Source organism: Convolutriloba macropyga, chromosome 9, assembly GCF_964194025.1.
Source record: "Convolutriloba macropyga chromosome 9, txConMacr16.3, whole genome shotgun sequence".
NCBI lineage: Eukaryota > Metazoa > Xenacoelomorpha > Acoela > Convolutidae > Convolutriloba > Convolutriloba macropyga.
The window spans coordinates 24,182,151-24,199,406 of record NC_134476.1 but is presented as its reverse complement, the minus strand read 5'-3'; the positions used below and the strand labels follow the sequence as shown (position 1 = coordinate 24,199,406).

At 32.5% G+C, this 17,256-nt stretch overlaps 1 protein-coding gene across 1 annotated transcript; it reads left to right on the top strand.

Annotated features, from left to right (window-relative positions):
- The first annotated feature begins 14,583 nt into the window (after positions 1-14,583).
- On the top strand, positions 14,584-16,553 carry LOC142345275 (uncharacterized). Its single transcript, XM_075397255.1, has one exon. The coding sequence runs from the start codon at positions 14,869-14,871 to the stop codon at positions 15,928-15,930; it is 1,062 nt and encodes a 353-aa protein (XP_075253370.1). The 5' UTR covers positions 14,584-14,868; the 3' UTR covers positions 15,931-16,553.
- Positions 16,554-17,256: the final 703 nt, after the last annotated feature.

Here is a 17,256-nt window from a genome sequence, read left to right as displayed (position 1 = left end):
CGAAAGACTGTTTCGCAATAAACTCCTCATATTCAAATTTTTTAATAGAGAATGTTGCATACTCAAGTCCTTTACTAAATCGGATTATTCTGTTGGATTTTGTGAAAATGTCCAAAAAATTGTAAAAAAAGTATAAATCTACATCAATTTCGTCAATTTTGTATGCATCAGGTATACCTTCTTTTCTCTTGTAAATCTTCTCCAAAATTTGTAAGTGGTTTTTTTATCAACATGTTTCGCAAATGAGTAAAATTTTACGTAATAATCTATAAAAATAAAAAAATGTTAAGAGAAAGAACGGGATAAACAAAACGATATCATTAATTTTTACAACAAGTTTCCTAATACTAAAATTTGATTGGTTTCTAGTTTGTAATATAATCACGTTAACGTCAATTGTATATAACTTATCTTCAATTAAAGTAGGAGATTTCTTCTCTAATGTTTTAATATTATTGTAAAAACACATTTAGTGTTCTATCGATAAAATTACAAAATTAGTTCGTTTACAATAATATTTGTATTCTATAAGTGATCAAATATCTGACAGATAGATTTGTTAAAAAGTCTGTATTGGGATGAATAGTATTGTTTTGTAAGAAGAGTAACACAAATCAGCAATATGAAAAATAAATATAACTAAAACTTTCCAATTTTCCTCCAAGGAATAAGGTTACACAATTTGGATGTTTACTGGATTCAAATACAATGTAGAAAGCAACACTGTGACTGCTTTGTAGGAAGTTCTTCAACTTTCTCATTGCGTAATATTACTAAAATTAGAAATTACGTCATTTCCTTATATGGAAGTAATGAGTCATAAAAGTTATTCTAACTAACAAAACAAATATTGTATTCATTCTCACTTTGTTATCAGATGCGGTTGCTCGGCACTTTACCTGAATTTTTTTTCAATTTATTTTGGATCACAACAATACAATGCCTTCTCTTGATAGAAATCTACCTGTCAAATGCACGAAGTACGAGAAAATGGTTGTCAAGCAGCAAATGGCTCTACACAAAAAAACGTGTGATAGTGGGACTTTAAAATGTCCCGATTGTCCACATTTCTATACAAAGAGGAGAGAGGACTTGAACTACCACCTTGCTAAGCATCACGCTCCTAAAGAAAAGAAGCTTAGTACAGTGTGCACTATATGCTTGGAGGAGTTTCCAAATTTTTATTCTCTTCAACAACATAAGAGACGGAAACACGGAACATCGACCAAAGTTGGAACCAAATCCAGCGAAAGCTTGAAAGAAGTACTAGAATTGGAAGAATTGGATAAGAACAACGAACAGTTACAGCAGGAACTTAGTGCCTGTCAACACTTCTTTGACAATACTGAGATAGATAATGGGAGACATAGAGTAATCAATTTTAAATTGTCGAAACTTGATCCCAGCGAAATTAATAAAAAATTGAAGGAAGTGTTTGAAAAGCTTAACTGCGCTGCAAAAATAAATTTATCTCTGGGGTTTATTTTACGAAATGTGGACACAGACCAATACCGATACTTTTATGCTCATGAGAACAACAACTTCTTTGAAAAGTCTCATTTACTTTGTTCTAAGGGAGACTTAGTCTCACTTCAGGATTGAGACTTCTGCTCAAGAAAGGGCAAACACAAAATGGTGGTATGCACTAACTACGAATGCACCAATTTTCTGTGCTCTTCTCAACAATATCCCAATGGGATGTTTAGATGCTGTTATACTTGAACAGTTGTTGAGAAGAATAGATGTAAATTGTCTTGTTACGAATGGATACGGAGAAACCTACAAGGACTACCTTTGCTTGTTTAGAGCTGTGGCTGTTCACTTGTATGGCTCAACTTAGCTGGAAACAAACGCAGCTAAGTTGTTCAGTGACTTTCTCCACGAGTCTGGTCATGACGCAATTAACTTTAGAGGAGTGTCAATGGATCACCTTGTGTTTGTTGAAAACGCTATAAAACACAAAATTTTCATTTATGACATTGACATTGAGGACGGGGATTTTGTAGGTGAACTTGCCAGAAGAATTATTGAGATGTACGAGAACAACATTAATCTACTGCGCTACAACAACCACATTTGCTATGCTGTTGATATCAACACGTTTTTCAAACGATTCCGCTGTCCTAATTGTGATACCTTTATTAAGCGTGCTGGTAATTTCCACCGTCACGTGAAATCTTGTAAAGATAGGATACAGCACATTTATCCGAAGAGTGTTTACCTTTTGAGACAAAATTTTGTTCGATAAACTTGACGGTTTTGGAATTGGATATGAGGAACAACAAAAACTGTTCAAAAACTTGGCTGTATTTGACTTCGAATCAATCTGCGTTCCATCTAATGAACTAAAAGATACCAATACAACTACTTGGATAGGAAAACATGAACCAATCTCTGTGTCAATTTCCTCAAATTTAATACAAGAACCTGTTTTCCTTTGCAACAAAGACCCCAAGACACTGATTGTATCTTTTGTTGGAGCATTAGAAGAACTAGCTGGCAAAAATAAAGCAGAAATGTTGCAAAAATTTTTGCCAATTGAAAATGCAATTAAAACCAGAGTAAGTTCTATTTTCGAGAAGCTAAATGGAAGGAAAGATGAGAGTACTCCAATGTTTGAATTTCAATTTTTCGAAGAGGAAGAAATTGATATGTCGACTCAATTCCTCCAAATTCAGAAAAATCAACTTCTCGAACTACAACAACATTTTGAACGTTATGTCAGCACTTTACCTGTATTTGGATTCGACAGCGGGAAATGTGATCTGAATCCTATCAAGTCTTATTTACTACCCTACTCATTCACTAGCGCGATATTCATCCAACGGTTATTAAAAAATCAAATCATTTTGTATGCTTTAAATTTGGAGTTGTTCAGTTTCTCGATATTCCAAACTTTCTTGGTGGAGCAACATCACTAGATTCGTTCCTCAAAGCTTACCAGAGAAATGAGACCAAAGGATTTTTCCCTTATGAATGGTTCGACTCACCAAACAAATTGGATGTAATTTTCCTTCCCCCTTACGAATGTTTCTTTAGTAAGTTCAGAGATCACAATCCCTTGGAGAAAGAATTTACGAATTTCACAAAATTGTTGAATAGTGGACTTTCCCAACAGGAGGCTCTGCAAAAACTTAGGTTGAAGGTAGTGCCCCCCTCGGGATTTGACAACTACAATTACTTGGAAATTGTGTGGGAGCACGAACAAATGACAACTTTTCAAGACTTTGTCAGGTGGTATAATAACAAGGATGTTGTCCCGACACTAGAAGCGATGCAGAAAATGATGGAATTCTATATTAACAAAGGGATTGATATGTTCAAATTAGGTTGCACACTACCAAATTTAGCAAATATTTGTCAACAAAAACCAACTAATAACAAATTCCATCCTTTTGTTGAAGCAGACAAAGATTTACATGATAAAATACGCGAAGATATGACCGGTGGTCCCTCTATTGTGTTTATTAGAAAATCGGTTGTGGATCAAACATATATTCGAAACACAGAAAACATTTGCAAATCAATTGTGGGTATAGACGCCAGTCAACTTTACCCCTTCTCAATGTGTCAAGAAATGCCCACTGGTATTACACTAGATGGGAGTTTGATTCAGACTCTCCGAAGTTTAAAGCTAGGCAAAATAAATCGAGGAAATTTGAGAACATGTTTATGTCATACCTACAATCCCAGCGTCCTAACTGCACTATTGAAAGCTACTACACAACTGGAACTCAAGAAAAGGATTGATTGTTTTAATGTAGACGGATTTTGTGCTCACTGTAAAACTATTTTTGAAGCAATGGGTTGTTACTTTTACATTTGTGCATGTCAGGAAGCAAGAATAAGTATGTCAGAGGAAGAGACTCAGAGAAGACTCAAGAAACGGGAATACCATGAACTAAGACGAGACTATTTGCGAAACAAAGGATATAAATTTGTTGAGATATTGGAATGTAACTGGTGGGAATCTCTCAAAGGTGATGAATCCGTAAAAATTCACGTGAGAAACAATTTCCCATTCAAGCTACCTCTGACTCGAAAACCTCTACTTGCTAAGATAAGAGAAGATAAACTGTTCGGTTACCTTCAGTGTAATCTCGAAGTGCCAGATGTGTTGGAATACAAGTTCTTGAACTTTCCATCAATTTTTAAAAATTTTAATGTTAGTCAAGCAGATATTGGTGATTATATGAGGGATTATGCAATTGATAACGATTTACTCAAGCAACCGCAACGCTTGTTGATTTCAAGCTTCAAGTTGGAGAATGGAACAGTCATAACACCTTTACTCAACTTTTACCTTAGTGTTGGGCTGAAATGCACCAAAATTTACCGCTTCGTTCAGTACACACCAAAAAAATGCTTCAATAATTTTGTTCAATCAGTTGTTGATGCTAGAAGAGCTGGAGATGAAAATCCTGAATCAAGCGTTGTAGCAGAAACAATGAAATTGTTAGGGAATAGTTCCTATGGTTACCAAATCATGGACAGAAGCAGACATACAGAGACAAAAAACCTGAACGAAGAAAAGACACACAAAGCTATCAACGGGAAATTGTTTGAGAGACTAAACAGTGTGTCGAAAGAACTATACGAAGTTGAACTTGTAAAATCAAAAATTGAGCACCATGAACCGATAACAGTTGGATTTTTATACTTCAGTACGCAAAATTACGTATGCTGGAGATTTATTACAATTTTTTTGATAAATTTTGTGATGTCGACACATTCGAAGAGTTAGAAATGGACACTGACTCCTTATACTTAGCTCTGGCACACGATAATTGGTACGATTGCATTCGTCCATCTAAAAAAGCAGAGTGGGAAGCTCTGAGGGAACACGATTGTGATGATTCTTTCAAAGCTGATGCTGTAAAAAATTTCTTCCCTAGAACTTGTTGTGATAAACATAAGCGTGAACCAGGTCTGTTCAAGGAAGAATTTAGATGTACTGAAATGATCTGTCTCTGTAGCAAAACTTATTTTTGCTACGATGCCAAATCGGATAAGTACAAATTCAGCAGCAAAGGACTAAACAAACGAACATTGGAAGAGACCGGATATGGACCATTGGAAAAATATCGGCAAGTGATGGAAGAAATCATCAAATTAACATCTACAAATAGAGGATTTCGGACAATCAACCACTGCGTCGCTACCTATGAACAAACAAAGAAAGGACTCTCATATTTTTATCCTAAACGAAAAGTGTTATCTGATGGAATTCATACTGTACCCCTGAACTTGTAAACTACTTAATTAATTTTCATATTGTGAGCGCTCTCTGTTGTGTTTAAAATTACTTATAATGTACTTGATTAATACTGTGTCTGTTTTTTTGTACCTTCATAATTCATTCTTTAAACAGTTTTCAATTTTCTCAATTTTTAGTGGTTATAACTAATCTTAATACCTTGCGGTGGCTATACCTAATCTTAATACATTGCGGCGGCTATACCTAAACTTAATACATTGCGGCGGCTATACCTAATCTTAATACATTGCGGCGGCTATACCTAATCTTAATACATTGCGGCGGCTATACCTAATCTTAATACATTGCGGCGGCTATACCTAATCTTAATACATTGCGGCGGCTATACCTAAACTTAATACATTGCGGCGGCTATACCTAATCTTAATACATTGCGGCGGCTATACCTAATCTTAATACATTGCGGCGGCTATGCCTAATCTTAATACATTGCGGCGGCTATACCTAAACTTAATACATTGCGGCGGCTATACCTAATCTTAATACATTGCGGCGGCTATACCTAATCTTAATACATTGCGGCGGCTATACCTAATCTTAATACATTGTGGCGGCTGTACCTAATCTTAATACATTGCGGCGGCTATACCTAATCTTAATACATTGCGGCGGCTATACCTAATCTTAATACTTTGCGGCGGCTATACCTAATCTTAAAACATTGCGGCGGCTATACTTAAATTTAATACATTGCGGCGGCTATAATTAATCTTAATACATTGCGGCGGCTATACCTAATCTTAATACATTGCGGCGGCTATACCTAATCTTAATACATTGCGGCGGCTATACCTAATATTAATACATTGCGGCGGCTATACCTAATCTTAATACATTGCGGTGGTTAAAACAAAAAAATGTTGAAATTTACTGCGAGGGGAATTATCCGTTAATGCGCGCTGCCTGTACAATTCCCGTGCGCGCTGACTGTACAATTCCCCGCCTGTACAATTCCCCTGCGCGCTGCATGTATAATTAATCCCTCAATGACCTCTAAAATCACGTGACAAGTGGCTCCGGAAAATCACCCTGATCTGCACTACCTTACTACTCACCCCCTGGAACACATGTAGGCGCCCCTAGATTCTATCCATAATCTTAATTTATTACTGTAGACCCGCTCAGAAAAATACTCCTATACCCTATCTTAATACACGGGATCTACACCCCCCCCCCCGGGGAGACTTGCTCACCCTATTACTACTCTAAACTGTCAGCTGATTTGAATTCAAATCTGCTAACTGGAATGCTTTATTGATCCTAAGATATCCTTAATTAGACCGTATCAGCAAAGTTTTAACTATATGCTTCAGGAATTTTTTATACTGGATTCTTTGATTGTTTTTTGATTGTGTGCGATTAAAATGAAACACCTAAATTTTTCATAAAAGAGTATTTGAAGCTTTTCATGCTCTCAAAATCTTGCTGTTTCGTTCCTATTGGATTGATAGGAACTCTGATATGACCTTTGTTTGTCAATTGGGTAGGTACGCTAATTGATACATGAGTTTTTATGATTCCCGTGAGTTTGCATCTATCAACTCGGGGCAGCCAATAATTTTAACACTTTCGAAGAAAACAGGGGTGGGATGATTAAGAAAGTATGTGTACGTCTCAACTTTTGTCTCTTCTCTTTTTATCGTAGATTTTATTATCATGAAAAATATTTATGAAAGACCCATTTTTGTTTCGTGGCCCTAAGACAGATTTTGTGAAGAAAACAATTAACCATCTATAACAGAACAAGCTTATAATTTATCCGCCATTACAAGAGGTACTTAAAACATGACAAGATGGCCTAGAAGTGTCCTCTGTGGTGCTACGTATAACATCTTAAAATAATCGAAAATTCGATAGTAACGCTAAGAAATAACTTTTTTATCATTTAAAAAAACTCAAGGTAACATCGGCAGTTTTAGAAAATTAGCTGAATAAGATACTTTCTCTCTCGAACAAATCGCAGAAAGCAATTTGGCTTAAACAAAATGCTTCCATTGATATTTGAGGAAACTTTTCAGTTGATATGTGCCCTGCCTGGATTACAATCTCTTCTATTTGTTTTATGATTTGTTAGTTAAGTATGGCGTTGACTTTTTTCAATACGATCAAAATTAAATTTATGTTGGTTTTGTCGTAAAATGTGCTCTACAAATTATGGCACCTGCTTCTGACCTGATTAAGGAAAATAAAAAGACTCTTTGTACAGATTAGTGTTACATAATTCCTTATTGTATGGCTTAGCTGTGGTGTACGTCGTTCTGAACGTAATAAATTTTAGACACAAAAAATTGTCAAAACCATAAATGGTTTTTGTCGGTTCTTTTGCATTTTTACTGATTTTGTTTACTGTTTGCAATTTTGTTGCCAGTTAGGATCCAGTTTACCAGTTTTTATTAAAAACTATAACTACAGTTTATTTTGTCACAGATTGTTCACTTTACAGAGTGTACATGTATGGTCTGTGAAGTGAACAATCTCTGACCAATAAACTGTAGTTAAAGTGTTTATTAAAAACTGGTAAACTGGATCCCCCTATATAGTTATATATTATTATTAACTGTTGATATTATTTGTTTTATCCTGAAAAATTAAACTTCGCTTGCGCAATTTTATGAAGTTCCAAAAATTGACGTATGTGATTACTTAAAAATATGGACCAGCTTTACAACAGTAACAAATAACAAATAGCCAATTCACACGATTGTTGTTCCGAAACCCAGTTAGTGGTGGGAGGAACTATATACTCAAATGGGATTTTTTTTCATTTTGCTCAGTCCATTTTAGCCAATCGATATAGTCATCGCAGAGAATAATGAGCCTTATAATTAAAAAACACTTCAAGCGTAGACTCTTGAAAATGAAAACTTTTTAAAATTATTTTTATTCGAGGAGTAATTGAGGTTTGAAATCTTTATGAAAATTCCATATTTTGGGGTCATTTTGTTCACCTTTTTATCGCCATTTTTAGAATTTTTGGTTTACAAGTGATCAATTTTGTTTTCTTAAAGAACAAGCAACAATTAAAAAGCTAGTTTTGGTCTCATTGGGAAGTTTGCAATCTAAAGAATTCGAATTTTTCTGGACAACTGTTGTAAAAATAAAAGCTCTATTTACATTTTTTTTCACCCTTCACAAATTTTTTTTTCATGTTTCAGAGACAACTCACTTTTCATATCAAGATTTCATGAAAGAGAAATCCCACTTACGAATGCTTTCTTGTTGGCTATTAAGAACTTGAAACATTTTTCGGAAACAAAATTGAACGTTGCCAGCTTTACAAACTGATTTCACTGAAACTGTCGGATGGTAGCAGTAATGACGGAACTCAAAAATTGTTTTTCAAAATTTTGGTTCTTTTTGAATTCCCCTCATGCTATCATAATATCCAAAATTGCCAGTTGCGTTGAAGAAAAACTTAGTTGAACTTAGAGAGGGTTATCAACAAAGTGCTTATGATGGCTTCCATTATTGTCGATTTTGTAATCCTAAGGCTATTTCTAATTAATGAAGAAACTCTTTGATTGAAGTGTAATGCAGGGTGTTTATTGTTTTCCGTGTGAAGCTAGGGGTCATTATGTCTTCGATACACTGAAATGTCTTTAAAATTGAATGTTTTTTCCTCTAATAGTAATTATTTGTTGATTTATTGACATCAAATTAACACAATACTGAGAGATACCATTGGCTGAGAAACAAATCAAGTTAACATATCCGAAAGTTTTATTATTGATTCGTTTTTGAATAACTCCGACACTTTTTTCTCGCATTTTTAATGCTTCTTGCCTGTAGTTGTTATTTATGTTGTTGTTATTTGTTGTAGTTGCCTATTGTTGTTATTTATGTGGCCTTAAGGAGTTTTGTAATTAATAACAGTTCCCAATAACTTTTTTTAAAATTGTTAATGAATTTATTCAAGACCATCAATTAATATCTTTAGATTTTGATAAAAATAATTTTATTAAGTTTCAAATTTTTAGATTTTTTAATCAATTTTACCTTTTGTTCATTATTGTCATCTTGAAAATTAATGTCATCAAGAAGAGCTCTTATCTGATTTCTTTTGATTTAGGTTTTGTCATCTCTAATGGCATCAGTTACAGCAGATGTTTTATATCAAGGAAACGATGCGTTTGCATAAAATTGTTCAGAATGATCATTTTTCTGTTGCTTTTGGTTGTCTTCAGAAATAATTACGTTGATATTAAATCCCGTTGATTTATAAAAGAGACCCATGTGAACGTATACACTAATTCAGTTAATTATAAACTGCAACAAAACAAAAAATAATTGAATTCATTATATAAAATTGTCAGATAATAGTTGATGATCTTAATGGCTTCAATACTTTGTGTTTCGTGTATTATTTTTTATTGTATTTTTTTCTCTGTTTTGCTATCAGTTGTAATGTTGACGCCCTGACCAGTGGATAAAAAATTTTACGAAAAAAAACTCCCACTGGTTTCCTGAAGACTTATATGAGCAAATTTAACTAATTTTTTTGGTTAAAATCTAATGTTTTACATGACTCTTGTGATTTTCTAAATTAAAGAAATTCAATGAACTTTCAAAATTTGCCGCTCTTTTCCTCGTTTTGTCGACTGGTTATCTAATGCTATTGTGGAAAAGTCGCATCTGTTTGTGAGTTCAGTACAAGATAGTGTGTTTTTGGCTTTAATTGATATTTTGACTTTGTTATAATGTTCTTTTAAAATTAGTTGTTGAATTTTATTGGTTATTTAGGGAAATATTTTATTCTTTTTTTTCTTTTTTGTCTCTTATATGGCCTTTTGTTTTTGTCAATGGCTCACACAATAAATTCTCTAATGCGGATGGGCATTTTATGATTCATTTAGTATTTAGGGTTGGAAACAATTCTTTTTACTCATATTTCTAATCAAAATTCTAAGCTTCTCATATCGTAGATAATTAATTCAAGAAAGAAGATGTGCAGTGTCGGACCATTATGTGCAGACGCACAGTAATGAGCCTTTTTGTTCTGTTCTACTTTTCTCTTTGTTTTTTCATAATCCAACCAATAGTTGGAAATTTAAAGCCCCTACATTGTCTGATTTTTTTAAATATCTTTTCATTAAAAATTACTGGTTCTTGCTTTTCCTTTTTTTACATATTTTCGTTCGTTGAGTAGAAAAAAGTTGTAAAAAATCTATATCTCACAAATTAAATTAAAGAAAACTATGTAATTTTTTTGCACCTAGCTCTTGAGAAAAAATCGAATAAACTGAATGAAAGGCTGGAAGCACATTCTCGTAGAAAACAATGCGAAATACTAAAAATTTTCAATTTCTTTTTGAAAAGTTTACTTTCTTTTTAATGGGAACTTTTCTTAACAGGTTTTTGGGTTCTCTTTGAAAACTTGTGGAATTACTTTGTTGATTACTTGCAACTTTTAAAAATTATCCCTAGTACTACTCACTGTTTTCAATGCGAGGGCTGTTTTTTTGTTCCTCTGCTTCTCTCATTGTGCTTTTTGTTTTCACAATTTTGTGATTCCTCAAAATTGTTTAAAACTCTTTTTGGTTTGTAGGGAAATTTAGGAAATATTATCCTCTTGAAACTCATAGGATTCATGGTTGCTCAGATAGTTTTAAAAACAGATTAAGCATTTCTAGATGCTATGAGAAAATACCAGGTTGACTAAAGTGTGGTATGTAAGATTCAAAAATATTTCAAAGGAATTCGATGTTTGTTAGTTCATTTATTTTGAATTTTACTGTCTGTACAACTCATATCTGAGGATGCCAAAATTATTCACTCTAAAAACTGACGTTTTTTTTCCTATGACATGAAAAATCTGCAACGCTTATAGTAATACTTGTGAACGATCCTTGAGCAAAAACTGAGAGAAAAGACTACACGAAAAACTTAATTCATGATCTTTTTCAGATACCGTATTTACTCATGTTTAAAGTTTTCAAAAAAATTAGAAGTAACGTCTGAAACTAAATATAACGCGTCGATAGTAACTATATCTAAGGGCATTAATATACTTAGCATGCCATATTCAAGGCAATGTTTATTATGAGCAAGCGTGAAAAGCGTGTATCCTTTTTACCAGGAAAACGTCTGTAGAGCTGCAAAGTTTAATAATTCTTGTTATATTTCGAAAAACTTGCATTGCACATTTTTGAAATCATAAAAGTAACAAAAATTAAAATAGACAAACATATGATTAAATATGTACTGAGCGCTGCTAACTTGAAGTTTTTTTGTTCAGGCATCGTTTTGATTTTCTGCTTTCGATTCAAGTTTATGCGATTTTCGATGAAGAACTCTCGAACAATACTCACTTCTAACTATGCTATGATTTTTGGAAGAACTCATAATTGCTCGATCCATAATTTTACTATCATTTTACATCATCCGCTTTTTTTCGGTTCCTTTATTTCAGCTTTCTTACTGTTCATATCAGCTTTTACAACATAGAAAACAATTTTGAATGTGAAATCAAAAACTAGAGCAAATTTTACAGTGAATGTTTAATTCTATGTTTCTATGCAGTTCGAATTTCTGGTAATGAACCGAGTTGATTTATCTCAGTTTATGCGTTCCATATTTAATTGGGAACACTTAAGTTGAAAGTTCCCTATAAGTTATAATAATTTATAGTGTCAATGTACTGCAAAAAACTGTGCCCCACAACGAGATAGTTCTCCAAGTTCAGAATTATTGAATAGTTTGTTGAGTTTTGTGATTAATTTTTATGCAGATGCTCATTTGACCTATTTTTTACGCTACGTTACGATACGTGCATAAATTCGTTTTTACTACTGCTTTAATTACAATTTAGCTCCTTTACATTAAATCTCTATCTTTACATTATAAACAATGCCCATTTAGTTTTCATTCCCAACATTTCCATATGGATTATAGTTATTATATAGTTATTAATATATTTGTAGATTACAAAGTTATTTTCAAAGATGATTTTTTGATACCTAATGAAGGAAATGCCAAGAACTGGTCAAGAAATTGTTTTTGCTCATTCAAATATGTACCGATATATTTGTCATGAGACGTTATCAGTAACATCATTCGAAAGCCCCTTGTTTGTAAAGTAACATATCAAAACATTTTTTTTTTGGTTTTGGAAGGCATATGGGGCAGTAAGACCTTGAGAAAATGCCATAATTTTTAGTTCAGTGAACACCCGCGTACAAAAATAGAAAAAAAAACACATTTTTCGCAGTTTTCGGACCCACCTTAGTGGAGAACGAACTATCTGCTCAATTGGGTTTTTTGTCCAGTCAATACATTAGTCATAGAAAAATGTGAGTGGTGTCATTGGAAAACCCATACAGCTTAAAATATAGAACTAATTTATTTCGTAATACATTTTTTTCCAGGCATTTATCATTGCTTAACATGTTGTGGACTTTGGAATGATATCCGTTAGAATTTTTCGAGTTTTCTGGGATTTTTGTTCAGTTTTTACTCAAATTTGCTGAACTGTGTTAAAACTGTTAACAATTTGTTATTGGTTTCGCCTATGAACATAAAAGAGGTTTATTGACTTGTTTGATCTGACAATTTGAGTTCAAAAATTGGTTCATTGTTCAAAATTCAAACTTTTTTCATCAAATGTGGCACAAAGCACAAACACGTTTTTTTAGCCGGAAGTAGCGGCCTAAAACTGCTGAACATTTTTTGAATAATCTCAAAAGTTAGCCAGCTTCACTTCCTTTTTACTTTAAGAGTGTTCTGAAACAAAAATATTACCGTTATTTCGCTGACTTCAAACAATCATTAATCAAAATGCATCGTTTTATTTTGAAATTATGAAATTTTATCGCCAAAATGGTTCATTTTGATTACATTGAACAACTACTTGCTAATTTTGTTATTCGCATGAGCAGCATTATTAAGGCTGGTTGTCTGATGACGGATCTCATTGGTTTTGCAACTGATAGCAGTTGAACAATTGTTTCATTGAGTAATTTGTGATCTTTACAACTTCGACAACGTTTTCATCCAAGTTTTAATCCAATGTATGATTTCATTGGCTTTCAACGATGTCTCACTAATAAGAGTTCACAGTGGCTCCGATGTAGATGCAAAACAACCTATCCGTTATTTTTAAATGAAAACTGATGCTTTTTCATGACTTTGCCCTATTTTATCCTTGTTTTCTGTATTGTTTCCAAGGCTCATTGAGGACAGTTCCCATCTAATTTGAAATAAAGTACAAGTTATTTGGCAGTCTGTTTTTTTCCGATTGTGACCTCGTTTGTTTTTTTAACAAAAAAAACAGATATTGAAATTTACCGTAAATAATGTATTTGTTTTGTCGTTTCTCGATTCTTAAAGTCAAGTCTTGTTAATGACAAGCAACATTATTGTGCCGAGTGATTGAAAAAAAATTTAGTCAAAAGCCCAAGGTGCATTTCAAACAAAATTTTAATTTTTTCGACTATATATATATATATATATATATATATATACATATATTATTTAAATATAACATATATATATATATATATATATATTCACATATACATATATATTTTCACATATACATATATATATATATATATATATATATATATTTATATATATATATATATACATATATATATATATATATATATATATATATATTCACATATACATATATATTTTCACATATACATATATATATATATATATATATATATATATATATATTTATATATATATATATATATACATATATATATATATATATATATATATATATATTCACATATACATATATATTTTCACATATACATATATATATATATATATATATATATGTATATATATATATATATATATATTTATATATATATATATATATATATATATACATATATATATATATATATATATATATATGCGTGTGTGTATGTATGCTCTTATATATATATATAAAATGTATATATATATATATATATATATATATATATATATATATATATATATAAATATATAACTACACGCTCGGTTCTTTTAACTGGTTTTTGTTTTTTGTCATTTTTTTAATTTGTGAAATTTCAGTAAAATGTCAATGCAAATACAAAGTTTTGGTGATTTTGTTTCAAATGCAAGTTCTTTTGATTTTTTTAAGTTTTATCTTCATCTTCAACAGAAATTAAGGTAGACTAGTTTCTTAAAAAATAAGACCAGGGTTGTTTAAATAATATTGGAAACATAATTACGTTGTAGTGGTTACCATTAATTGAAAGCCTTTAAAATTCTCTGAGTTTAAATGATCACAAAAGTTTAGTCTTTAGCAAAATTTTTTGTAAACATTTTGTAAGAAACATTTTTCAATTCATATTTTCAAAAACTTTTGTCAATTTATCTTCAGTCCTGCTCAAAGTGAATTACGTACTTGTCTCAACTTAAACTCCAATTTTACGTGAGTCTTTCTAAAACAATATTATTACTTTTCTTTTAATATGGCACTCACTGGGTAGAAAAATATATTACTTCATTTCAAGCGCTCAGAAGAACTTTATAAAATCTGGTTGTTGCTGTGATCGATAATAAGTGCAATATATTGTCTGAATTTTAACAACTTTTCTTTTATCCTTACAAAAATTATCAAGATGGTGTTTCGTTTATTCAACTCGAACAATAACCTTAAAACATCATTATCAGTTATGGGCGTTATTCTAACAATGCTGGCGGTATCATCGCATTTCAATCGGCGGAATTCCTTCAAGCCGTTTTCAAACTATAATGAAAACTCAGCGAGCTATAGTAACATTTTTTCACACAGAGTAAACACTTTTTTTAAGCCATTACCAGTTAAAACTTGGAATAAATCCGCAAATATCTTAGATGGATGCTATCACGTTTATTTGGACGTTGGTTCCAATATTGGCGTACAAGTCCGGAAACTTTACGAACCCCAATTGTTTCTAGACGCGCCAGTTCATAAAATATTTGCCCAATTTTTTGGACCATTCGAAAAGCGGTCCAAAATTGAACGCTCTATGAAACCCGGAGATTCCTACGTTTGTTCGGTAGGTTTCGAGCCAAATTCACACCATACACAATATTTGAAAGAAATTGTGAAAAATTACCAAAAATGTCACGGCTGGAATGTTCACTTTTTCACAGAGTCCGGAGTTTCTAACAAAAACGGGGTCACCAAATTTTTTTCAGACAATTCACACGCAAATTTTGAATGGGGAGGGGGAATTTTACCCCCTGAAATTATGCAAACTTCGAAAAAGACGGACGGAAATAAGTACAAAAACGTTACTTTAATTCGGCTTAGTGAGTTTGTGAACCAAGTGGTTGCAAATAGACGTCTGCCTCAGCTGCCCAATCTTGCGCACTTAGCCGATAAAGGTCAATTAGCCGATATTCCTCCCAGAGTTGCAATGAAAATGGATATCGAGGGATCAGAAGTCGACGTAGTTCCGGATTTGATCTTCAGCGGGTCACTTCAGTACGTTAATATTATGATGGTTGAATGGCACCCACACTTTGAGCGCAACCCAATAAGGAAAGGTGTTTCGCAGAATTTGAACAAGGTTATGGAAATGCTGGACAAATACGTTCAATCGTTGCGACCGGAAGCGCGAACAGTTGACTTCAAGATTTTGAATTTTGACGATGAAAAATACCATAACTTAAAACCGGAATTAACCAACTGTTGATGTTTATCAGTATTGTTTATCGATTGTACTGGAATCAAGCTTATTTAATTAGGAATTAACCACTTCCGTGTCTCACATGGAAACTTGTTATTATTTTGCATTTCAAAAATAAATCGCTATTTATTTGCTACTTGTGATGTAATTATCTGTTAATGGTAATTTAAAGCTTGTATACATAGGTAGATTGCATTAACAAAACACGGTGCATTTGCTTAAGCGTTGTAAAAATTGCCCTACAAAAAGATGAGGTTGATATTTACCTGAAATTCAACAAATGATACTAAACAATGTCAAAACAGGTATCTCATGTATCTAAATAGTTTCGTAACCAGTGTCGCCACTTCCGAGGTCTCACAAAGACCGTATGTGAAGTCACATAAATTGTTACGTATTTCCTGGTCTGATCTTGCACGGAACCAACGAAACTATGATTGAACCTTGAATGAAATCTGAGAAATCATAAACGATCCCTTAAAATCAGGACCTAATGCACAATTTAACCTCATTAGCACTTCAAAAAGCACAAATATGACCTTTGTACTTAGTAGTAATATATGACCTTGTATGGAATCAAAGAAAGTTGTATGATGAGCAACTCAGGAATTTATTATTTTCAACTTTAATCGCTTTTCAATCAATTTTGTTAACAATAAATCCTCTGTTAGTCTCATATGTGAAACTTTATATGTTCTTCCAGTTGGTGCTATTGTTTGCAAAAATTACAAACACTTCGTTGAGTATTTCAATTTTGGTATTAATAAAGCCACTTGAGCCAAAAATGTCGATAAATTGATAAATAGTTCATAAATTCTTTTTCAATTTTTTAAAATTGAATATCATGAGAAACTGAATTAAACATGACGTGTAAACTTAGTTTCCTATCTAACCAAAACTGCTTCAAACCATCACCTGAGTAGGTTATCAAGCCTATTCATAACCTGTTGAATCTAACTAACCTGCATATGTTTACGCTATTATAAATCAATGGATTTCAAAGAAAATTACTTCTGGAGTAAGGAGTAATCTTTAACGAGGGAAGTTTTTGTACCCGCGGCAACTTTTTACTATATATCAAAAGTATCACACAATTGTTTGCTGAGGAATGTGTGATGAAATATTTAATGCGAGACAAAATACCAAAGCTTGAAATTGCAAAAACAATGAACAATCTCAGTTTCAGGCCTCCTCGAACATATGACTTCATTAAAAGTTTTTTGGCATAAACCATTTTTTTTCGTGACGAAGGGTTCCAAATTCAATCAAGTGAGAACACACCGCCACGTTAGCCATTTAAACTACTTTCAACTGTAGATATGTCAATTCTGT

Excerpts from the sequence above, each read along its gene's own strand:
- LOC142345275 (XM_075397255.1), top strand. The coding sequence starts at position 14,869 with ATGGTGTTTCGTTTATTCAACTCGAACAATAACCTTAAAACATCATTA.